Genomic DNA, 24,245 nt, shown 5'->3' with positions numbered 1-24,245 from the left:
TAGTAAGAAGGTGTAATATTTTTCGGTAGTAAGAGCAATGTTACTTTATCGGAACAGGTGGAAAATAATTGTTGCAGAAACCTCTGGTTGCTTGAAAATTAACGCAATATTGAAAGAGGATCAAACATTTTTACGGTAATCTATGCAAAAGGATCTTTCGAAACGTTCATTTTTTATCAAAACACTTCTCCTTTGATTCTTATATTTTCAGAAATATTTATGTAACAACTGGTAGTCACCAAGTCGATGCAATGTTTGTAATAGATGTTTCAAAGTAGCGTGTAACGAAGTACAATTTGTAAGACTCGTTACGTTGAATTCCACTTAATTTATTCTGCGATAAAAATGTTAACGGCCCAACACGAGATGAAAGTTTTTATGAATTCAAGTTTCGGTTAATTACATTTCGTGGAGACTTATGACCAGGCCACGAAATGATAAAACGAAAAACGAACCGAAGCGCAGTGATTCGTTTACTCGGTGATATTTTGCTACGAATATTTTAATATTGTGTCATCAAAGGAATATTTTTCAAACGAATAAGAAATACCCAAAGAAGAATTCCGCGGAATGTGATAATTTGAATAACTTACTCAAAGTAAAAGGAACGCGAAAGTTACAGCAGTTCGTTTAATTACACGTCTCGAAATTAATTACACATTCCGGGCAAATTATTTCAGATGCTTTACACCACGATAAAACACTTTTTGTTGTTCCCTGCGCCTTGATGATCCGATGATACGCAACACCACGGCTTCCGCAAACTTCGAGGGAGAAGAACTCGAACTCTGCAACGTCTCAGACACCTTTAAGGAGACTTCCACTTCGTCGGTGACTTCCGAAGTACAGCCTCTCCTGTTGTAATTAGAAGTGCCAAACATGGTAGACGCGTCTCTTGCATAATCACTTTGTCAGCTGGCTGGTAAGCTGAGATTTTAAAACAGGGGAATTAGAAGCACCGAAATCTCAAACTTAGATATTCATGGTTTAATATAAATTATTCGATATGTATTTTACACATTTTTCTACCACGGTAGAAATAATCTAAAGAGAACATCTTTTACGATTATTTCTCCTGTATTTCATCAAAAGTGGCAGTACCCTCTTTCGATTATTATTTGTAATACTTGCAAACGTTTTGTTTTCACAAATAAAAATATCGAAGAATCACTTGGAAGAGTGATTAAGTTTTTTACAATTTAACACACTTTTAGCGATAAACTTCGTCCGTAGATTAAAATGGCTCATCGTTATATAAATTTCCATTCTTAATTTACACTTTTCGAAAACCTCGAATAATTGCTTTCAGTTTAAGCATCTGCAATACGATTGTTGAGAAAAATTTCGAACCCTGAAGTTAGAAAATTAATATTAATATTTCAGGTAAGAGAAAACGAAAGCGACGAGGAAATGTTGTTAAGTTTCAGGGGACAATGCGGGTTTCGTCGGTTAAATTGAACGACCCGGAGAAAGGCATGCGTGTACAGTTGTTAGCTCGCTAACGAGCTCTGATTAAAGTAAGGCCATCGCAGTCAAGATACCCGGTTTCTGCTCATTCTTCTGAAAATATCTTGTTGGAATAGCGCATGTATCTTCCGCTAACGAAGAAACATTTTTCGTGATGTTGCAGCGGCCAATCCGATTACAAGGAATAAAGGAATATGATACTTTACGGGCAAATTAGAAATAAGAGTATAACGAAGCATCGTTAAACTCGGCCAGTCGTTTCTCGAAACGGAACACCACCGCGACGTGAAAATATTCTAATCGTAAAACTTTATCGCCAACATTACGTTTACGAAATATTTATTCGTATTATTTGTTACGAATTTATCTTCCTCTTGAGGTAAGGAACCGTTGTTTATCTTATCGTTTGAAAAATTTACGTTATCTCCTCTGGGCTATTTGAGACTCAAGTGTCTGCAGTAACTTTTATACATGCATGGAAAGTTTCGGCCGAGAGAAATCAACTTATTCTACTTGTAACCCGATAACGAGATGAGAGTTAAAAATAGTCTCGAAGTTTGTAATTTCGATGTTTGCCAATGAAGAAAAAAAAACTGGTTCGCGTAATTTCGAACGATCACATGGTATCCGATCTTTTCTGAAAGAAGTTGCTTTTTATCCTACGTGTACACTAAATTGTAGATTCATCGGTGAGGCTTATGCGGTATTTAAGTAGTACATTTATTTGGTAACGTACGCGTGTAAGTCGAGAAAGATTATCTTTCCCAAATGTAACGCCGAAATTGTTCTTATCAGTGAATATGAATGATTGGATAAATTCAAGCGCACTAAAGTTAGATTAGATTGGCGTATGACTGGAATTTAGAATGACATACGAATTAGATCAATCAAAGTTTAGAATAGCTTTCGCGTTCGTCTGAGTTCAGTCGTCCTTGTCAAGTACTGTTTGCACAGGGTTTAGACAGTCTAGGATCATCTCTACAACTTCTTCTCTCAGTAGTCTGGGACTATTTGTACATGGTCCTCGTTAGTCCAGAATTCTGGATAGATGTCTACCTTTCTGGTAGACTCGTCAGTCTGGTCTCTCTTTACATGATTCTCGTTAATCTGGATCTCTCTGTACACGGTTCTCGTCAGTCTGGTCTCTCTGTGCATAGTTCTCGTTAGTCTGGGACTCTCTGTGCACGGTTCTCATCAATATGGGACTCTCTCTATATAATTTTCATTAGTCTGGGACCGTTGGTACACTAATCCAGAGGTCCAAGACCATCTGTATAGAGTTCCACTCCTAATCTGTTTCCTGGTATCGCGACCCATTTGGTCTTGAACTAAATCGTAGAGTCCCAACTGATCCAGAACCACCTGTATCGGGGTGGCACGAGTCCAACGATTCCCTGTTTCGCGTCTCACGAGTTTCAGGTCGAGTGTTTCGCACGCGCCACAAATTCGGGTTACTCGTTCCACGATATTCGTGTCGTCTTCTACGGGAAGCCCAGCAACCGGATTGTCCACGTTGAGTCCACCGAATCCGAGTACAGGCCAGTTTGGAAAAATTTGGTCGTTTCGTTTCTCAGCTCTCCGTGTACGTTCCGTTCCGGCAATTGTATTCGTGGGACGTAACCGTAAAGCTGCGAGCATACGCTATCCGTTCCCGGATAGACGGGTAAGCTCGCGCGAGGTCAAAACGGGGGATGCTCGTCCGTTGTGATTCACAGTCGGGGATGTGACTTCGAGCTGGTGATATTTTCCGCCCGGAGCACGGCCTCTTTGTACTCGCGGCACAACTCGGCGAAATATTCGGTTATCCGGACGGTGGATCCGGCGCGTGAAAAATCGATCGACGACGAGACCGCGAGATGAGAGTGTAGCTGTTTTCAGGTCAGATGAAGGGAAAGGGAGCGCGCGATACGGAAGGGATGAAGCGTTTCGTCCCGGGGCCTGCACAGGGATGCTCGTACATCCCCTTCCTGGTAGATTCGGTAAGTCGTGCCAAGGATACCTTATACACCGGGACATTAGACGGTAGTCGGTAAAGGATCGGTATTGTGGCGGCACCTCCCATACTCGCCACCAGAGGGCAACCCCTACCGCTTATCGTTTCCTGCAAGTTCTCGGTACCAGCTCCGATCGGTATATATACGATCTCGCAATGTCCCGGTGTATAAGTCAGAAGTCTACTAGGATGCCTTAGTGATGAGTCCTACTAGCAGGCCTGGGAAACACTCTCCCTTCCTTTTCCAATTCTCGCTCCCCCTTTCCTTCATCACACACCTTTAGAAGAAGCCAGCTCTCGCCAATATACTTATTGAACAGTACTACATTGAATACTACTGTGCAACAACAGTACTACATCGGACAATACTGTAGAACAACAGTATTATATTGAACAGTACTGTGGAACGACAGTATTACATTGAACAGTACTGTGGAACAACAGTACTATATTGAACAGTACTGTGGAACAACAGTACTACATTGAACAGTACGGTGGAACAACAGTACTACATTGAACAGTATTGTAGCACAACAGTACTATATTGAACAGACGAAACTTATCGAACAACCTATTAACTTAGCGGGAAACGGTTCGGCGGTCGAGTTTTCCCTCTAGCGGCGAGCGGTTGGTAGAGGGCCCGCCACAAAAGACGACGACAGGTGAAAGTCGTCGCACGAGTGGGGCGTGTGTGTCCCCCAGTTTTCTCGTCGACGCAAATTACCGCCGTTCGAGCATTAACATTCCCGGCGCGGTACATTCAATCAGAACACAACGAACACTCGTTGTCAGGGATACGTAATAACACCTATTACAGTCTACACGTGCTTCCTTTGTTTAGCGTGCCTCGTGAGCGCGAGCCAGCGAATGCCGATGCGAATATCGCGAGCGCGCGGTGTTTCAACGCGGGGGGCGGCGGTGGCACAGGGACGGTCGGGGGATGGCGGCGGGTTCGCGACACAATAAACCATTCCACGGAAGGCAAAACACAAGCCACGGCGCCGCTATAACCGAAGCCCAACGTGCTGCTTCATTATGCGGTGCGACGTGGCAAAGTGCCAAGGCCTTTGATAAAGGGGGTGGCTACGTCCTACCAGATTCTCGCTCCATTCCGCCGCCTCCGCATTTCCGCCCTTTTGTCGTAACACGGGGCTGCTGTCCACCCTCTGACGCACATCCTTGACTCGCACACCCCTCCGTGGAGTTGAGTTCGGACAAAGAACGAAAAACTGCGGGTGGAAACACGTTCCTGATGTGTGCCGCCTCGTTCTTTCCCGCTCGACGAGCTTTCAGATTGGCCCGGCGCGACCGCTCGCAGCTTCCTCGGACCGCGTGGACTACTTTAAGCTGATCTTCACCCCTATCGTACTTGCTCGTGGGTAAGGAAATCGAGCCAAAGGTGTAAGGACTATCGGCGAGTCTTGTCCACGTTCGTACGGTTCGATTGTATTCTCTGGAAATTATCAGAAAGAAAGTTTCTACGCAACACGTCTCTGAAAAGATAATTCAGCGTTTGGGGCAACGGTGAGGGCTGTGAGCTGTCTTGCTGTCGATTACGGCACGTGTTAACGGAACAATAAATCGTAGATGAAGGGATTTTAATATCTTCTTGGAAATTGAAAGGCAAATCACCGGACTGAGTAACCATTCGCCAAGAACCGCGATATCGGATTCACGATACGAACGCGACCACTCCGTTGTTCTCAAGATGTAGAATTACACAGAGTGATTCCGGAATACATGACCATACTTGAGAGGGAGTGCTATCTATGCACTGTGAGTCTACATTCGTATACGCGATACGCCTTGTACACTACGATAATACGAATCTGATGTTTCTCGACCTTTGGTCGAAGCTGTTTAAATTTAATTTAAACGTGCCAATTACTACTATCCTCTTAGTTGTAGATAATTATTTTACAACTGCTTTTGTAGATAATTATTCTTATTATGTAAGTTACTTGTGTGTTATGGTAAAGGCAGTTCTTTCTCGCGCGAAAGTAGTAATTTTCTTGTTGAAACTAATATCAGACCGTTGCTTTCTTACGATACATATTCCAAATATAGCGGCCCGTAATGTATTCGCAATAAATGCCGAATAAAAATGTGGATAATTAACGGAGAACGACGCAGACAAGAAAATACGCAGGACGGAGGTTACTCGGTGTAAAAAATTTATGGTTGGTAAATGGAAAGAGGAGGAGAACCGAAACTTAACGGGGTAATGTAAGGAACGAAAGAGTAAGGTGCCAATGAATTGTTCTTTATCGTAAATCACTCGAGAGCGACAATACACTTTTATGATAAGTCAGTGGATCGCTTGTACCATAAAACACTCGATAATTTTAATTAAAATAAATTATTTCGCGCATCATCGATCGACCGAAAAGTAGATACGAATGTCTGCGAGGACATACGAATAATCGCAAAAATGTTTCCATGGAGAAGTACAAGAGGGCATTCGAGTAGATTTTAAGAGAGAAGCTCGATCTTGTCGTTTCATTATCTTTAGATTGATTTCGAGGTGCATCGATAAATTCTTTTCCGTGAGAAAGTCACGGTTTACGAATTCTTCAGCAAGTAGCACTTCCGTGGAAAACGCGACGCTGAAAAAGGTTGCACCGAATATTTGCAACCTTGGAATATTTTAATAGACGCTTTCGTTGCAATCGCAACGCGATTTTAAAGAGGTGGTATTAAAATTTACAGCGTCTTTCGTTCCGTTCATATTTTCTTTTTCTTTTTTTTCTCGTCGCAGAAGATAATTATTTTCACTCGTATTGCACGGTGAAACGAACGAGGATCGGTATTTTTGAACTCGGTGGATTCGGTTGATAGAATTTTCGATTAAACAAACCCGGCTGTTCGTATATACATACGCTATGTATAAATGTAACGACGACGCATTAGATACGTTTAGCCGACGATACGAACGTAGGTGGCACGATAAGGGCAATTTTGACTGCAGCCCATGCGCACGATAATTGGCAAATAAAGCCCAGCTTAAAGCTATCTTCCAGTCCGATCGTTTGTCCAAGTAGCACGTTAATACGTTCAATTCTCGTAACTTCGAACCTCGTTATCGTTTCGCAGCACACGTGAAATTACCAGCTTTTTACCAAGCATTGTTTGACAACTGGCACGAGACAATGAAATGTAGAATACACCGTGGATGTTCGTTAAATCACGCGATACAGGGAAATTCGAATCTATCCAAATATCGGAAGATATCGAACAAAAGGAAAAAAAAAATGACTCGAAAAATAATTTCCAAGATACACGAGTATGTGCCTTTCAAAAGTCGTCGATAATTTTCAAAATATTTCACCGTTAAATTTCCCGTACGATTTTGCGTATGAGAATTTCGATCGAACGAGCGAGATGTTTCTTTTTTCCAAAAAAAGTAAGCATTGCACATAAAAAAAAAAATAAGCATTACGAGTTATTACATTTCTCAAAAAATACAAACACCGGCCGGAATTATTTTTTCCACCGGATACGGTGATTATTCGCGAAACGATGTTTCGTATTTTCCGTCAAGGTACGATCCCACGCCTTTCGAACGAATTTCGCACGCTCGGTGCCGACAACACGTGTGACGATCACGTGTCACTTACATACGTAACGTAACGTACGCGTCACTGTCGCTCGCACGATAGAATTATCTTTGCTCGGATCCACGCGTTACGAGCACTCGGTCGTGTAATGTTTTCCATCTATCCGGTGAGGATACCCTCTGATCCACTTTATTCGCAAACTGTCGTAAACCCGCGCCTTCTGGTGCGCTACAGCGAACGTACGCAATATGTCTCGTATCGGGATATCGAGAAACGAAACACGAAATGGAAAACGCGACGCGGTCTCCTCGACGAAAACAAAGTTTTTCACGTGCCCCGTGCGTATATATTTCTATCCCGTTTATACCTATAATCTCGAAGCCGAATGTTTCGCGGAGATTACCTGTCACGATATTTGTACCTCGGTGGGGAGATTTCCTCGCGGGGCTCAAGAGGGCGAGAATACCTCCGACGCGCCGTTCAACACACTTTAAACGCGCGCGTACGTCTTATCCCTCTCAGTCAATCCCCTTTGTTTCCTTATTGCAATCGTTCGCTTTGACTTTAATATTCCGCGAACAAAGCCGAAAGCGCGATAGAAACCGCGTGGCGAAAAAATTCCATTATCTCGTATCTGACAAGTTTGGAATAGATTCGCGAAGGTCGGCGTTGTTTGCTCCAAATGAAGCTGCAAGTTTGAACAAACAATCGTTACGGTACTTGGAAGATGCGCGATAATTTCAAAGTGTCCGAAAGTTTACAATGAGAGAATCGCCCCGACGATAAGCGGTATCGTTCGATTTTTACAACGAAAGGGAACTTTTTCATCGATTCGATGTTCACGTTATTGTTTAATCCGTGAACTGGAACGATAAAGCGTGCACGGCTTTACGTGTATTTGAAAACGCAGATAGTTGTTGATGCGTTCGTATCGGGGAGGAGGGGTGGGATATGTTGTATGCGTTTCGAATATATGGAAATCATGTAAATTAATAATTTAGTTTGCGATCAGATATTATCGTAACGTGAAGTATGTTACGATAACACATGTATTTTTAATTAACGATTATCTACAGATTTGATAACACGTAAAAGTAGCAATATATAAACGACGCGTATGACCGCAATAGTGCCTACTAATTTCTAAGCGGACATGTTTGCGACTCTTTCGCTGAGATTTTGTGTTCTCTTTGCCCTCGCAGTGTAAGTGATCTTATCTCAACGATACAACAAATAGACTCAGAGAGTTAGGTTTTTGGTTACAATTTAGAGTAGTCTGGGATTAAATATTATTTCGATATATGTATAATTGCTATTCAAAGAGCAGATAGAGTCCCCTATCGTACCGATCTACCAGTACACCTAACATTTCTACAAAATTGATTTTAAGTCGAACCGTTGCTCGTTCAATTTCTACATTTCTCTAACCTTGTCCTTTCTAGCGCCTCAAATGGTGAACCTGTGTCGAGGGACGAGCCTTATCTATGGTTCCCACGGAACTTTGAACTGGGAGCTGCGACAGCTGCATTCCAAGTAGAGGGAGCATGGAACGTGAGCGGTAGGTAGCTCGTACCCGAATCTCCCAATTTCGAATTTTTCTAATGCTCCTCCTTGTATTTCGAAAACACAGACAAAGGAGAAAGTATTTGGGACCGTTTCAGCCATCTGGGAAACAATCGTGTCTTCGAGAACAGTACGGCTGATGTTGCCGCAGACTCTTACCATAAATACAAGGAGGATGTTCAGATCTTGAAGTTACTCGGGGTAAATAGCCATTGATTCATGAGAATCTTTTCACGCAAAACTATCGTAATTGTAATTCGCGTATACACTTTATGTACGGTGTATATTTGTTTCGCTTGTGCTAACACGAAGACGCTAGTTGCGTTAGGAAAGTAACATATATACCGACGTGTTGACAGATTGATTACAGTACTGTTAAATTCTACGATTTAGTATTACGCGTAAAGAAATTACTCGTGCTACGTATTAATTATCGTAAACGTAACGTAAATTATTACCAAACCGATCGGTATATTTGCAAGGTACACGTTTGACGCGGTCTTTGATAAAATTTCGCAGGTTTGTTCGCGAAATTGATTCAAGTTCAAGGAACAAAGTTTACATTCGAAATTTCTTCAATTTTTACTCAATATGAATATTTTCTATTCGAAGAAATTGAATTACAAATTCGTGTCCGTACATTATCTACGATAAATGTTTAATCGTAGTCGGTACTCGCGCGAGCGAAGTACTTCACGTTTGTTGACAATACCATAGATTCACGGTGAACGCCGATACATCGGTGTTTATAAAGTGCCGCGATGACACGGAGAATGGAAATTTTCTCACCTCTCGCGTTTCATGAATTTATGTTAAACGATTTGGAAAGTCAATTTACGCGACGCTGCATCAAACGTCGCTCGAAAATTGTCTCATTGCTCATCAGAATTGGTAGGAGAGTTTCCCGAAACGTATTGCGCGGGAAAGTATCGCTGGTTAAAAATATCGCTATTGGTGATGCAAGTTTCGGGCACACGCGTTGCATTTCCCGGTACAACTTGGGACAATGTGCGATATTTAATATTTAACGTAATTCTGCGTAGTTGGAACACGTGCTTAGATAAATAGACACGCTCGATAACGTTCCACCAGCGCTTGAAAATCGACAATCGTTTAGCAAACTTTATCGGACTGCATTCTAAATAAAATCTACGAGACAAATTTACAAATATTAAATTTACGTAATCGAATTATTTCTCTCTCGGTCGTCAACAATTCAAACATATATTTAGAACGATAGAAACGCGCATATCTAGACAAGAAACTTAACAGTCCCCAATGTCGTGATTCTATCGATTCAAAAATGAAACGACTGCAAATTCTGCAACGCAATAGGATTCTTGGTCGTTGATGACATAATGTATACTCAGAATGATAGAAACGCAAAGATTCGCTCTATTCGGACTGCAAAGTCAACGGTTTCTAATTATTCTATCGGTCTAGAATTCGAAAAAGTACAAAATTGTATTCTGAGAAGTAACGAAATTCTCTCGTTATTCTCTCTCATCGACTATTTAACCGTACACTTAAAACGATATACACACGTAGCTCTCTTTGGACAACAAAGAGTTTCTAATTGTCGAGATACCCTAGAATTAAAGTCTGAAGAAAATCGATTCAACAATGCCTATTCAACGAAATAATGAAATTCTTTCGTTCTCGATCGTCGACAGTTCTCATCGTACAGATTCTCCGTGAGCTGGCCGCGGATATTGCCGACAGGATTCCCGAACAAGATCAGCGCGGACGGTCTCCAGTATTACCACAATCTAATCGACGAGCTAGTGGCCAATGGTATCGAACCGCTCATTACATTGTATCACTGGGATCACCCCCAGATCCTGGAAGAAGCTGGCGGTTGGTTGAATTCGGAAATGGTGAACTGGTTCGGCGATTACGCTAGAGTCGTGTTCCAAGAGTTCGGTCACAAGGTGAAGAAATTCATCCCCATAAACGAGCCCACCTCTATATGCGTGAGCGGTTACGCAACCGGGGTCAGTGCACCCGGGAAAAGGCTACCCGGTTTCGGGGAGTACATCTGCATCCACAACACGATAAAAGCTCACGCCAGGGCGTACAGGATATACGAGGAGGAGTTCAAACCGACGCAGAACGGTCAGGTCGGATTTATGTTCAGCACGACTGCCTTCATGCCTAAATATGCGTCCGACACGATGTCATCCGAGATCGCTTTCGAGTTCAACGCCGGTTGGACCCTGCATCCGTTCTACGGCGAGAACGGTGATTATCCAGAACTCATGAAGACCATAGTGGCAGCCGTTAGCAAACAACAGGGTTACGCGAGATCTCGTTTGCCGGAGTTCGAGCCCGAATGGATCAACTACATACGGTATCGTGGAATTCTATTCGATTTCTAACATTCGTGAGAAACTCACGAGACACGAATTCGTATTCGTTGTTTATCGGGAGTATGTTACCACGAGCGTTGTTTTCTTCGAATTAGGGGTGCCTCGGACTTCTTGGCGGTGAATCACTATACCTCGAGACTCGTTTCACCCGGTACCGAAGGCACGGCACCGTCCCATGATAACGATATGCAATTGAAACAAGAAACAGATCCGAAATGGAAATCTTCAGCGTCCGCGTGGTTGAAGGTAAATAATAACACGTTTGTGGTTTTGTGTCTGGCATAAATCGAAGGAAGTAAGGGCACATGGTTTCGAAAGTATTTGGAAAATAGAGAATTGTCCACAGAGAATTGTTTGTCAACGATTATCTACAGATTTGATAACACGTGAATGGTACCGGTGTACAAGTGACGCGTATCGCCGCAACAGTATCTGCTAATTTCTAAGTGGAAAGTTTCAACGTCACTGTGAATAGATTAAAAAGATATGTTCCATGTATAGATATTAGAATGTGGTTGATGCTTCTGTCGCACCGATAATTCTCAGACAAATTGTGACAACTTGCTAGAATTTCTCGAAACTCTACACGCCCGAGATTCTCTTCACCGTGCTTTCAGGCTTCACAAGTTGGAACGAATTAATTACGTTTCACGATCATACTCTCCTATCTAAGATAATCGAGTTCTTATTGCCCTCGGTAGGTTGCACCGGAAGGTTTGCGATTCATACTTCGTCAATTGAAACAACATTACGGAAATCAACCTATATACATCACCGAGAACGGTTTCTCCGATTATGGAGGGCTCATCGACTTGGATAGAATCAGCTACTATCACGATTATCTGAAACAGTTGCTTCTGTCCATCCATGTCGATGATGTTGACGTACGAGGATACTACTTATGGTCGCTTATCGATAATTTCGAGTGGAGTCGAGGATACAGGTAATTCCTTCGTCGGTTGTTATGATTTTTAAATATCGCGCAACGCGTCGCGAACTTAATTGTTCCGTAAATGGAACATTGAGGTTAGTTCGGATAGGTGTTCGTTGATAAGCGTGGGTGCGCGTTTATTAATAGTTTAATTTAAATTTCCAGGGAACGTTTCGGTATCGTGGCTGTCGACTTCGAGAGTCCAGCGAGAACACGTACCTTGAAGGACTCTGCGTTTTGGTGGAAGGCAGTTACTTACACTAGAAAAGTTTTACCGGCAACATTGTACACTCATTAAGACGATAAGAAAGCCACAACTGTCTGCGTGCCATCGCTCACAATTTTTCACCGATCATTGCAAACGTTTCAATATATTGTGCAGTTTTGCGGGATCAAACGATCACGAACAAACCGATTTAGTTCGTAAGAGATAGAAATATTTAATAAAAATTGATCGCGGACACGATGTGCTCGACCGTTTAAAAAGAAATCCTTATCGTTGAATTACGCGACAGAGAAGAGATTCGTTTCGTCGTATACACGCGCATACATTCACACGCAGACAGGTGTACATTTCAAGTCGCAATTCTCGCTCGTTTTTATTGTTCCAATCAAATCGTACGTCTCGAGATACATTGATTCGTAGTTCGAAAACTGCCAGCTTGTACATTTTGTATACAATATAAAACACAACAGTACGAGAATATAAAATCTTCGAATCCGTTTATCAATTTTTTCTTTTTTCTTTACCACACCATAACCGAAACAATATTGGTAATTACGGTTTCTCGTAATTGTATTGTTCACCGATAAAGTGTTCCAAATAAATACACTGCTCCTCGACAAGTTACTCGATGGAAAGAATCGTGAAGAATATTAAAATCGGGAAGTTTAATTGTATTCGCAAATACAGTATTCCTCGGTAAGCTACTCGATAGTTCAGTATTATAAAGAATATTAATTAAAATCGAAGAGTTTGAACGTAATTGCACCGACTATCGACTCGTTTCTTCGCTATTCCGTTACTTTCCAACCGTTCGTAGATTCATCGTTTGCCTATACGGAGATGTCGTAATGGAAAGAAGAAAGGGATAGTTTCATTTACCGATTTTTCAATTTCTCAACGATAATTTGAATTCTTAACACGGTGATCCGTTCCCGCGAAACGTGTATTTGCGTTATATCGAAACGATTCCAACGTGGTCCGAGATCGAAGCGAACGGGAGTATATATCGTGAAAGAAGGAAGTGGGCTTCGTCCGCAGCTCGGATTGTGTAGCGAGTTCACCGGTACGTTGGTATTGTAACCAATCAGCGAGGCTCAATTTACCGAACTTCCCTTGCATTGACCCGAAACCCGGCGGTGCAAGGAGTGAAAACTTTTTCATCGCGTTAGCCGCAAGAAAGAGCTGAATTACCTCTGACAATGAACGCAGTCGGAAGTTTCGCTGTTGCGGCAACATTGCTTAATCATATTTCAATTAAGGGGTCGAGAACTACGCGCAAGTGTACGAGATTTAACCGTGTTCTCCAGCTACATCGAAACGAGCAATATCAGAATTCGAGATAAAAATTCTCGAACGTACGTACACTGGTGATCTTCGTAGTGCTCGCGGAGCTGATTAGCCCGCGAGTAAAAGGTATTACACGTTTGCCACTACATCGAAGCATGTACTAACCGTATCGATTGAATAATAACGCAACAAGCGACGGCGGGTCGATAAATTTCCAGTTTAGACGCGCGGCCCAATTAAAATTTCAATTTCGAAGTTCGAACGGGTACAAGATTCGAGCAGGGACCGCGACCCGAAAATTCTGCTTTTAAACAATTCACACAGATCCCGAAATACCGATCTCGATTGTTTAACGCTTTTAAGGCGTTCTCGATCGAACACAAACGCGAGGAGAGCTACACCGACGAAGATATGTCGGTTAATTGCACGAATTTCGCACGGAGATAAAAATAACGTTGATTTAACAAACGTGTCTATCACGTGAGACGAGAAGTTCCGTTTCGTGGGCAGTGTATTACGTTATTCAGTGACGAATATAGAATTTTTCTTAACGCACGACCGTAAAATTGGCCACAAAGAAACGTAGATCGTAAATGGAGTCGAAATTTTCAGTAATTTTAACAGTGCCTTTCTGGATCGTTCTTCTTTTTCTTTTCAAATCGATCAGCTGTTACGATACGATAGAACGTAAATACACGACGAAACAAATTTCTAATCTATCGAAGAGTCAAAGATTGGGAATGATTCGATCGAGAGTACGCGATTTATGTGTCGAGAATACCATCACGTTTCGATGTTATCTCGACGTTATCGGAAGGAACAGGGGAAAAGTTTTTCGCACCTGGTGCCGAGAACACGTGTTCCGATCACGTGTCACTTAGATCCGCACGGTGCATTCAAATCACTGTCGTTCGAACGATGGAATTATCTTTACTCGGATCCTTGCGTGACGAGGGCCTGGCGTGTAATGTTTTCTATCGTATCCAGGGAGTGGTATACTCCATCCGATCCACTTTCTTCCAAAACTGTCGTAAACTCGAGCCACCTGGATACGTTGCGTGAAACGTGCACAAACGTGTCTCGTACGTATCAGAATATCGAGAAACAAAAATTGGAGAACGGGTGGGGTGTCCCAGGGCGAAAACAAAATTTTTCGTGCCTCTTCGCGTGTATTTTTCTATCCCGCTTATATATAACCACGGAGTCGAATATCGCGCGGAGATTACCTGTCACGATACGTGTTTCCCGATGGCGAGATTTCCTCTCGCAGTTCGGCGGGCCGAGTACACCCGAACCGTGACGTGGAACACACCTTAAACTTATTCGTTTGTTTCGTTCCTCGTTGTCGATTCCTTTGATTTTCTCGTTACGACGGTTCGCTTCGAGTTTAATACCCTGAAACTAAGTCGAGTGCGATACGAACGCGATGTAAAAAGTTTCATTATCTCGTATCATCCCGAGCGAGAAAAAGTTTGCGAAGGTTAGTTGCGACGATAAATCGGGAATAAACATGATTTCGCTCTTCGAACGAAAAGAATTGCGTACAAGGATGACCCGCGAGTGTTACAAAATAATTCAATAAGAGGACAAGATTCGTACAAGAGCGATAGGGAACAACGTGCGGGCTAATCTGTCGATTAGTCGCTCATTGGTCGATCGTTCTATCGACGAACGACAAGTTTCAAGAATCACGGTACGCGCGTCCGACGAATAAATTTCTATTCAATTGGATACGATCGAATCGCGGAAGTTAACGGACACACGGGTATAAATAAATTGTTTGCGATTAAATATCGTGATGCAATAAAAAGAAAAAGAAAAAGAAAAAGAAGAAAAAAAAAAGAAACAGAAACATGTGAACTGTACTATCGACTCATTTGATAACCTATGAAACTTAAATATATAAGTGACTCGAATCATCCGTTTATAGTGTCTATTCAACATGCTCGACACACTGTCTTCGAGATGGGGTATTCTACTCTTCCTCGTCATGTGAGTATTTCTCGATTTATCGATCAAATATTAAGTACCTGCACTTTGGTTGACCATCTCGTAATGTTACCTTCGGAGAACGTTTTACGAAACAGGTTCGACAATTTAGTTTTCAAAGTACGATCGTTTCGTTACACTATTTTACATTCTCGAGTAGGACAGTGTTCGGTACAGTGATTTAGTTAGTCGAGTAATCGCGAAATGCGATTCGCGTGTGAAAAAAGGAGAGAGAAGAGGGAATTTCTTCGGTGACGTTCGACCGTCGTGTATCGATTTTGAGCAGCGAGAATTTCCCGTACGAATTTCAACTTTTTCGAAACTTGTTCCTTTTAGTATCGCAAATGGCGAATTCGTGGCGGAGAACGAGAAATATCTAAGGTTTCCGCCAAATTTTCTCCTGGGAGCTGCGACAGCCGCATATCAAATAGAGGGAGCCTGGAACGTGAGCGGTAAGTGCCTAAAATTCAAATTTCCAGCTCTCGAAGTGCAAACTTTTCTAACGTCTCCTCTCGTATCGTAACAATGCAGATAAAGCGGAAAGTGTGTGGGACCGATTCTGCCATTCCAGGAACGGTCTTGTCTACAACAACGAGACGGGCGACGTCGCTGCGAATTCTTATTACATGTACAAGGAAGACGTGGCCGTATTAAAGAAACTCGGGGTAAATACGATATTATTTTCGTACACAGAAATTACGATACACCGGTGACGTGTGCGCGCGCGCGTGTGTACGCTTGACCTCGATTCAGGTTTACGTTCGTGAGAACCGAAACGATTCCCTCCTCCCGAGTGTTCGAGGTATCGAGAATTGTCGTTGCAAAAAATATTAAAGCGTTTATCTGTCTTCTGTACGAGCAACGGTTACGATTATTGGAACCCGGGTTCGAAAAAAGAAGAAATTTTCGCCATCGTGGCGTTACACTAATTTCCGTTAAATAACGTGGAAATTGAAGTTACACGGTGTCACGTCGAACGTTACCACCGTACAATTTTCCCTCTGTTTATCAGAATCGGTGGAGTTTCCTGTAACGTATCGAGTGGTGAGTTTCGAGCAACCGCGTTACAGTTTCCAGCACCGTGACTATTGATACGTGACATAATTCTGCGCGATTCAAGCATGTGCTTAGAACAATAGAAACAAACCGTTCCGCACCGTTTAGACAACGAAGTCAACGGTTTCCAATTGTCGCGGTACCCGTGGAAATTATTTCTCTTTCTATGGTGAACAGCTCGAACGTACATTTGGAACGATAGGAACACGCGTGCCTATTTTATTTAGATAACAGAGTCAACGGTTTCTAATTGTCGCGACTCTATCGGGCTAGAATTCGTACAGAATCGTTTCAATAACGGAACGGTGGTTAATTTTTCAACGTAATTAATTATTTCCCTTCTCGTATACACAGGTAACGATAGAGACACACACACAGATCCGCTCTATTCGTGTAACAAAGTCAACGGTTTCTAATTGTCCCGGTTCTCGAGTCTAGAATTCCAATATAATCGCCTTAACAATGAAACGGTCGTATATTTTGAGAAATAATAAAATTCTTTCGTTCTTGCTCATTAACAACGTAACCATACACTTGGAACGATAGTCGGTTCTCTTCTGGGGCGAACGAAGTCGATACTTTCGAATTATCCCGATTCTACCGGTTCAGAATCCCAATAAAATCGTTTCGACAACCTAACGGTTGCAAGTTCTTCGAGGTAATGAAATTCTTTCGTTCTCGATGGTGAACAGTTCACATCGTACAGATTCTCCGTGAGCTGGTCGCGGATATTGCCGACAGGACACGCGGACAGGGTCAGCGTGGACGGCGTCAAGTATTATCACAATCTAATCGACGAGCTCCTGGCGAACGATATCGAGCCGCTCCTGACGATTTATCACTGGGATCATCCGCAAGTTATAGAAGACGCAGGTGGCTGGTTGAATCCGGAAATGGTCGACTGGTTCGGCAATTTCACCAGGGTCGTGTACAGGGAGTTCGGTGGGAAGGTGAAGAGATTCATCCCGATAAACGAGCCTGGCTCGTTCTGCAAAAACGGTTACTCCTACGGGAAACACGCGCCTGGTAAAAGGCTCCACGGTTTCGGGGAGTACGCTTGCGTCCACAATGCACTGAAAGCGCACGCGAGAGCCTACAGGATATACGAGGCGGAGTTCAAGGCGACTCAGAAAGGAGAAGTCGGTTTGATGGTCGAGTCGCACGCCTATATGCCCAAAACACCGGACGACGCGACTGCGACCGAGATCGCGTTCGAATTCAACCCTGGCTGGACCATGCATCCGGTATACTCAGCGACCGGTGACTATCCGAAACGCATGAAGGACATGGTGGCGGCCAAGAGCCGGGAACAGGGTTACGCCAAGTCTCGTCTGCCGGAGTTCGAGCCCGAATGGATCGAGTACATACGGTACGGTGTAATCGCGTTCCCGCGATACGAGTATCTACAGGGTGATGCGAAAACGCGCGCGCGTATTTCGAGGGACGAATCTACGCACTCTAACGAGTGAACAACGTTCCACGAACCTGGGTCCGATGAATTATTCGCGCTAAGAGGAGTGAAAAATGTTCCATGAACGTATGCCCTACATATTATTCATGAGCGAAAAATTGACCGCTCTGATACGAGCTAGAAAGTCACAGGGAAAAGGGAAATCGTTTTATACAGAAATATTTAACCAATAGGGATAATCTGACCTCTGGAGGAAATTGAGAATAGAAGATATAGTCGTTTTGAGAATAGATGAAAATTACTCGACGATGTCCCGCGTATTTCTTTGTAACATGGTACAAGGTATCCATAACTCGAGAACTAGAGTGTACAGGGTATACGTTCGTAGTACTTTTTTTATTTACCGATTTCCGAATCACCTTGTATTCGTATCGGTTTGCCGGTTCGACGTTGTATTAAATCGAACGTTGTCATTTCCGTAATAGGGGAGCCTCGGACTTCCTGTCGGTGAATCACTACACCTCGAAGTTGGTGAAGTCTGGGCAAAGAGGAGAAATTCCGTCTCACGACAACGATCAGGGTACATTACTGGTTGTGGACGATTCTTGGAAATCGTCTGCCTCCAAGTGGTTGAGAGTAAGTATCGCCTGTTTCTCATTCTATTGTTAAACGAGGTGTGATTACAGAGATTGTTTTACGTTTTCTCGTAACCGAAACTAGCACCGTCGATTTCGAACGAATCGGTTTTTTAATAGATCTTTGGGGACCGTTGGAGTTTCCTAGAGAAATATCGTTACGTGGAGAATCGTTGAGAAAGTTCTCGAAACGTTCCTTCGTATCTGAACGTATACACCGATTAAAGTGGATCAACGTATCGCGATCGTAGATCGATGCAAAGATAATTGTCGTACGGTGGGACTGTACGCGAACCATAATTTCTTATTGCGTTCGGCAGGTCGTGCCCAATGGATTCCGATACATTCTGCGTCAATTGTCGTCGAAATATGGAAATCCACCGATGTACATCACCGAGAACGGTTTCTCCGATTTTGGATCCCTGGACGACGTCGATAGAATCGATTACTATCGCGATTACCTGCAAGAGATGCTTCTGGCCATGTACATCGACGGTGTGAACGTGCGAGGATACTACTTATGGTCGCTTCTCGATAACTTCGAGTGGGAACGGGGATACAGGTAAGATTTCACACACGAGTTTTCCAACGTGTTTCACGTTCGACGATCGAGATCGTTCTGATTGTTACTATCGAAAGAACAGATTGTCTATTGTCTTTCAATCTTTCCTTTCAGCGAACATTTCGGCATCGTGTCCGTCGACTTCAACCATCCGAACAGAACGCGAACCTTGAAAAAGTCCTCCGTGTGGTGGCAAAAGGTTACAAAGAATAGAAAACTTACACCGAAAGTGATAAACCGAGACTGATCATTGACTACGCGAGAAGATTCTCGTAGGAGACTCGTATCTCGAGAGAAGAAGAAAAAAAGAATTCGTAAAACGTAGCAATTTGTACATAGATAATCGTTCGTCATTTTAACGCATAATATTTTATTACTCGCCGTTTTCGACCATTTCAATAAATAATCGTCGTCGGGGAATGTCTCGTCGACCAGTCAATTAACGCGTTTCGCGATAATTCGGAACCCCTCGTGCCGAATTTCACTCTCTCGTTTCATCGGTGACGCACTTCTTCTTTTTCTTTTTCTTCTTTTCTTTTTTTGTCCGCGTTAATGCTCTCGGTTGTAACGTTTCCGATTCTCCTCCTCGAAAACGTTGAAACCGTCCGACGATTTTACGAGAGAGAAGTTCATTCGCCGGGCGTTCATCCGTTCCACGTTTTAACCCCATCTGTATTGGAAGATCGAATTGGCCGAGGGTGAGATAAGGCGTTAGGTACGAAGGGATAGAGATAAGGGGCGGGGTTGGAGTTGTAAATGCCCGAGTGCCTATCTCGTTTGTACAGCTTCCTATGCAGCAAGGCAGACAGCAAAAAAGAAAAGGGAAGGAAAATAACAGATCGCGCTTTGGCGAGTAGAATCTCCTGTAATTATCTGGAGGCATTGTGCGTGTAGCTTCGGGGGACGCGCTCGAAAACGTACGAAACAATCGAATACAGATACGCGGCGGTGCACGTACGAGAGGGATCAATGGCCTCTACTCGAACGACACGATGATTTATAGAGGAGATACGTTTGATTCATTATCGCGTACCCGCGGCGAACGTGTGTCGGTAGCGTAACCGAGAAATATTACGTCTCGTACGAATTAAAAATAGTTGAGCTGAATTTTCATACGTTTCGAGTTACGGTGAACAATTATTGAAATCCCGAGCTGGTTCACCGTTCGTGCAATTACCGGGTTGTTCGCCTTCGTGGACGAAATAATAATAATGATATTTCTATCTTTCCTCGTTCGGATATTATATTACGCTTTTAATCTCGTTTATCATCGATATGGATCGTAAACAACGTTTTTAGAGATACGTATAGGTAATTCACGGAGGTTCTAAAAATTTCGTAGACTCCCAAACTGTTTTACTATTCGTGTAATTTGTGACTCGTATCGTTCGTCTTCGTGGACGAATAATAATAATGAATTTTATATCTTTCTTCGTTCAGATATTATATTTCGCTTTTAATCTCGTTTATCGTCGATGTAGATCGTAAACAATGTTTTTAGAGATATGTATAGGGAATCGACGGAGGTCCTAAAAATTTTCGTAGACTCTCGAGTTCTCTGCCCGTTCGGTACCATAGGCTTCGGTTCGAATCGTATCGAAGCACCAACGTCGAATAAATGTTAACGACGGTGTTCGCTTCCGTAGGCCATTGAGATAAAAATTTTGTTGTTCTTTTCGCGTTGTACTCGGATGCCACGCTCGTATCGCGTAACCGTAACAAAATGTACAACCCCCCTCTCACAGGGGATCCCACGCTTATTTATATTCACGCGGTCTCTCTCAGTCATCGATTTTTCCGAATGGACCCTTTGCCTTAATACCGAATATTGCTGCGCTTAGGACAGAGCTTGCTAGATAAACCTCACGGACGAGTGTACCATAATCGGATCAAGTTCAATTGGCCGTTCAAAGCCACCTCGCTGACTGTGAATCACGCCAGACACGAGTCCTTCCGTGCACTGTCAGCTCGCTCTGTGTTGGAAACCTAGAGAACGGTTGCTCGCGCGAATGCTCGAAAACTAACAGATTAACCAAACGGTACAGCGATGGCGATCTCTCGAAGCTCCTGAGCGAGTAATTGATACTGTCCCGATTATAGCACTTCCAGGACAAAACGTTTTCTTCCTTTCTTCGCAAACTATTCTTTTCTAGCTAGATACTATCGAGGTACCATTGAATACCGCGCAGATGTAAACTCTAGTAGCGATACTAGTCGTTCCTAACACGATTTTGTTAATCCAAATTCGATCCAGGTAACCTAGACTCGCAATAGACCAACATTGTGTTTCGCAAACTATTCTTTTCTATCGAAGATACTATCGAAGCACTATTGAATACCGCACAGATGTAAACTCTAGTACCGATACTAGTCGTCCCTAACACGATTTTGTTAATCCAAATTCGATCCAGGTAACCTAGACTCGCAATAGACCAACATTGTGTTTCGCAAACTATTCTTTGCTATCGAAGATACTATCGAAGCACTATTGAATACCGCACATATGTAAACCGATACTAGTCGTCCCAAATACGATTTTGTTAATCGAAATTCGATCCAGATAATCTAGATTCGCAACATCGGGTTTCACGGTCTACGATTTTCGAATCGTACATTTTGCGAATAATGCTTCTATCTTTCACCGGCACGACACATCGGTCGGTTAGGGTCTCGTGTACGCTACCGCGCACACGTAAACGCGGTTACACGCGCGAATCCCGTCCACCGGGCTCGGATATACAAATACCGTGGCTATAGTTATTATACTTTTCTACACGCAACTTTCTCGTCCCTTCTCAGATACTCCGCGCAGAAAAATCAATGTTTGCGGACTTTTAACACCGGATTTGCACAGAGAGCTGCGTCCACATACCTAATTGGTCGCAACATGGCGCGGAGCGTTCCCCGGAATAAAATCGGACCGGGCCTAAAGGCGGCCCGGGTATCCTCAAGAATCCTTGTTCCCTAGAGTAAATATTACGTATGTATAATATATGCAAGGTAGCTCGGAAATCCGTGCTTTGGAATCCCATGCGAGGGATTAGCTATCCGTCGTTCGGAGAGCTGAGTAAATTCGGGGGACACCGGCCCGTAGAAGTGGCGTTATATCCGGTTAATTTTATTACCGGAGTGGGAGGAGTTACGGGCGGTGGACGGAGGGTGGGGGGTGGAAAGAACGAGTAAACGCTTCAAATGACACCGAGGCCGAGGTGGTGGGGGAGGAGGAACGTGGACATGGACGGACGGACGAAAATAAAGAGGAATTACGGGGAAAGAAAGCACGTCGCAACGAACTTGTAGGCGCGGGGATGACGAGAGATTGTCGCATTAAATATTTCACGTACACGCTCGTCGTTAATCTCTTTTGTAGCGTTCGGAGCCCGGATTTTTCCTCGTCTCCTGATATCGCATAACCGTCCACTCGACGGAATGTTTTCCCTTTGAAAATAAAATTACGCGTCGCCGTCGTCCTCCTCGTCGTTACTTTCCTCGTCGCGTGGTCGTTGTCGTCGTCGTTCCGATCCTGGCCAACACGACGAAACGTAGGGTGTCTAATTCGCGCGTACACGCGAGACTGTGTCGATTCCAATCTGGACTTCCGTGTTTAATGGTATTCTATACGCGGTTCTGTATCTACTTGTTATCGAAACAACTGCAACCTCGAGAAGCGTACCATCGTGCGAGATAAGCTCCGATACCGATAAAACATCGCAAATCCACGTGTAGATCTGAAACAACGCTACGCGAGCTTCACGATCGGTTGGTAAATGTTACTGTTAGACGGTTCGTTCATGCACCCACGAAGTTCCTGACCGCGTTACTCGCGGTCGAAGAGTCTCGTTTCCGGGATCCGACCAGCTCGGTTTAAATCGCAACCGCGAACCGTTCGGAGCAACGAATTCTCGAAGACCGAACCTTACAGGATCTATACGGATCGTTTACCCTTGTCTTGCCACGTTTGGGTCTTCTTTGACCCAGAGAGATATTTTTTTTTTACATGGTTCAATTACACCATCGGTGCAACTTTACTTGCTCGAAATATTCGTGCAGCTAAGGGGAAATTATGGGTCCGTTTGGACCCAACTGTCGTCGTTCCTCACTGGTATTGGGTCGAAGGGACGAATGGAGAAACAATTTAGAGGATTTTTTTCTCTTTTCACAGACTTTTGGTCAATGATGTTGAAGCACACATCTTCTATAGTGGGATGGAAAAAAGTATCGACTCGATTCGGAAAGCTCTGCGAGTGTCTCTGTTCTCTACTGTCGAGTACTCGAAGAGTACGCAAACGTAACGAAAAGTTCGCTAGTAATCGGTATTCCATGTATTTGAAATGATTAGATACCAGCTGTATTTGAGTCCCGTGGCTAGCGTTCGATTATTATGCATGGATTATTCGCAGCATGGTCCTATCTCTAGTCATCGATCAACAGAATGGGAGAAGAGATCCCCCTATTGACTGTAGCTCGGTACCGTCCAACATAAATTTTGGAGCTTACAGACCTTCCTCCACTCTGTCTTCGTTACTATGATATAGCAACCCTGGCCGATGCCATGTTACATGTTCGCTCCATATAAACACAATGCGACGCGGTGGACATCGAGGCGTGCAGAGGTCTCGGGCACAGCTTTACCATAGTCGAGAAAAAAAAAAAAACAAACAAACGGAGCGTCGAAAGTGTATGGAAGGAACAGAGCGATTGATTTTGTTTACAACTAACGAAATGCTTCTCGATTCGACCCTTGCTCCATCTGTAACAGGGCGAATCATTGCTCGAAACTTCCTCGAAATATTTAATCTAGCAAATTTTTTTTATCAAGAACCAGTCGAATAGAATCAGCTCTGCGACAGACTAAGTATATTGCGCAATCCTTACATCGGTTGACAGTCATAAATTAAAAGATTCGGTTCGACTATCCCGAAACATTGTCCTTTTCAATACTTTGTGTCCTTTTCTTCGATCCTCTTACTCTTATTTCCTCACAGTTCTTTAGACACACCTTTCTCTCACGACTCCACCCCACAGTTTCTATATTTTCCTAAACAATCAATTCTCTATCGACAACTTTCAATTTTCTTCCCCATTGGTTTCGACAACCTCCACCAATTAGAAGTTACAAAAGTTGATCAGAGATCGCCTCCGGAGTTCCTTCCCGATTCTGTTTCTTCGCAGACCTTTGGATCTAATTCACCAACACAA

General features: G+C 43.3%; 3 protein-coding genes across 3 annotated transcripts; 2 read left to right on the top strand and 1 right to left on the bottom strand.

The window, feature by feature from the left end:
• Positions 1–689: 689 nt before the first annotated feature.
• Positions 690–15,337, bottom strand: LOC143152579 (uncharacterized). Its single transcript, XM_076322877.1, has 3 exons — positions 15,260–15,337; positions 14,620–14,794; positions 690–927 (listed from the first exon to the last, which is right to left on the bottom strand). The coding sequence occupies exons 1-3, from the start codon at positions 15,335–15,337 to the stop codon at positions 809–811; spliced, it is 372 nt and encodes a 123-aa protein (XP_076178992.1). The 3' UTR covers positions 690–808.
• On the top strand, positions 8,078–12,605 carry LOC143152962 (myrosinase 1-like). The gene is made up of 7 exons (XM_076323631.1): positions 8,078–8,220; positions 8,460–8,575; positions 8,648–8,781; positions 10,254–10,930; positions 11,045–11,195; positions 11,651–11,892; positions 12,046–12,605. The coding sequence occupies exons 1-7, from the start codon at positions 8,171–8,173 to the stop codon at positions 12,176–12,178; spliced, it is 1,503 nt and encodes a 500-aa protein (XP_076179746.1). The 5' UTR covers positions 8,078–8,170; the 3' UTR covers positions 12,179–12,605.
• Positions 15,229–22,391, top strand: LOC143152524 (myrosinase 1). The gene is made up of 7 exons (XM_076322777.1): positions 15,229–15,385; positions 15,719–15,834; positions 15,914–16,047; positions 17,131–17,807; positions 18,335–18,485; positions 18,805–19,046; positions 19,161–22,391. The coding sequence occupies exons 1-7, from the start codon at positions 15,336–15,338 to the stop codon at positions 19,291–19,293; spliced, it is 1,503 nt and encodes a 500-aa protein (XP_076178892.1). The 5' UTR covers positions 15,229–15,335; the 3' UTR covers positions 19,294–22,391.
• Positions 22,392–24,245: the final 1,854 nt, after the last annotated feature.

The sequence above is a fragment of the Ptiloglossa arizonensis genome, chromosome 11, assembly GCF_051014685.1.
Source record: "Ptiloglossa arizonensis isolate GNS036 chromosome 11, iyPtiAriz1_principal, whole genome shotgun sequence".
Classification (NCBI taxonomy): Eukaryota; Metazoa; Arthropoda; class Insecta; order Hymenoptera; family Colletidae; genus Ptiloglossa; species Ptiloglossa arizonensis.
Note: the sequence above shows the minus strand (reverse complement) of the source record. Positions and strands in the feature narration are given on the sequence as shown.

Bases quoted from the DNA above. Each gene is read 5' to 3' on its own strand.
- LOC143152962 (XM_076323631.1), top strand. From the start codon at position 8,171: ATGTTTGCGACTCTTTCGCTGAGATTTTGTGTTCTCTTTGCCCTCGCA. The intron at 8,221-8,459 runs GTAAGTGATCTT...TGTCCTTTCTAG, and splicing joins GTTCTCTTTGCCCTCGCAGT to CGCCTCAAATGGTGAACCTG. The intron at 10,931-11,044 runs GTATCGTGGAAT...TCTTCGAATTAG, and splicing joins GAATGGATCAACTACATACG to GGGTGCCTCGGACTTCTTGG.
- LOC143152524 (XM_076322777.1), top strand. From the start codon at position 15,336: ATGCTCGACACACTGTCTTCGAGATGGGGTATTCTACTCTTCCTCGTC. The intron at 17,808-18,334 runs GTACGGTGTAAT...TTTCCGTAATAG, and splicing joins GAATGGATCGAGTACATACG to GGGAGCCTCGGACTTCCTGT. The intron at 19,047-19,160 runs GTAAGATTTCAC...CTTTCCTTTCAG, and splicing joins GAGTGGGAACGGGGATACAG to CGAACATTTCGGCATCGTGT.
- LOC143152579 (XM_076322877.1), bottom strand. From the start codon at position 15,337: ATGTTGAATAGACACTATAAACGGATGATTCGAGTCACTTATATATTT. The intron at 14,795-15,259 runs GTACAGTTCACA...CACTCGACTTAG, and splicing joins GGTTATCAAATGAGTCGATA to TTTCAGGGTATTAAACTCGA. The intron at 928-14,619 runs GTAATCTCCGCG...TTAAAATCTCAG, and splicing joins GGAAACACGTATCGTGACAG to CTTACCAGCCAGCTGACAAA.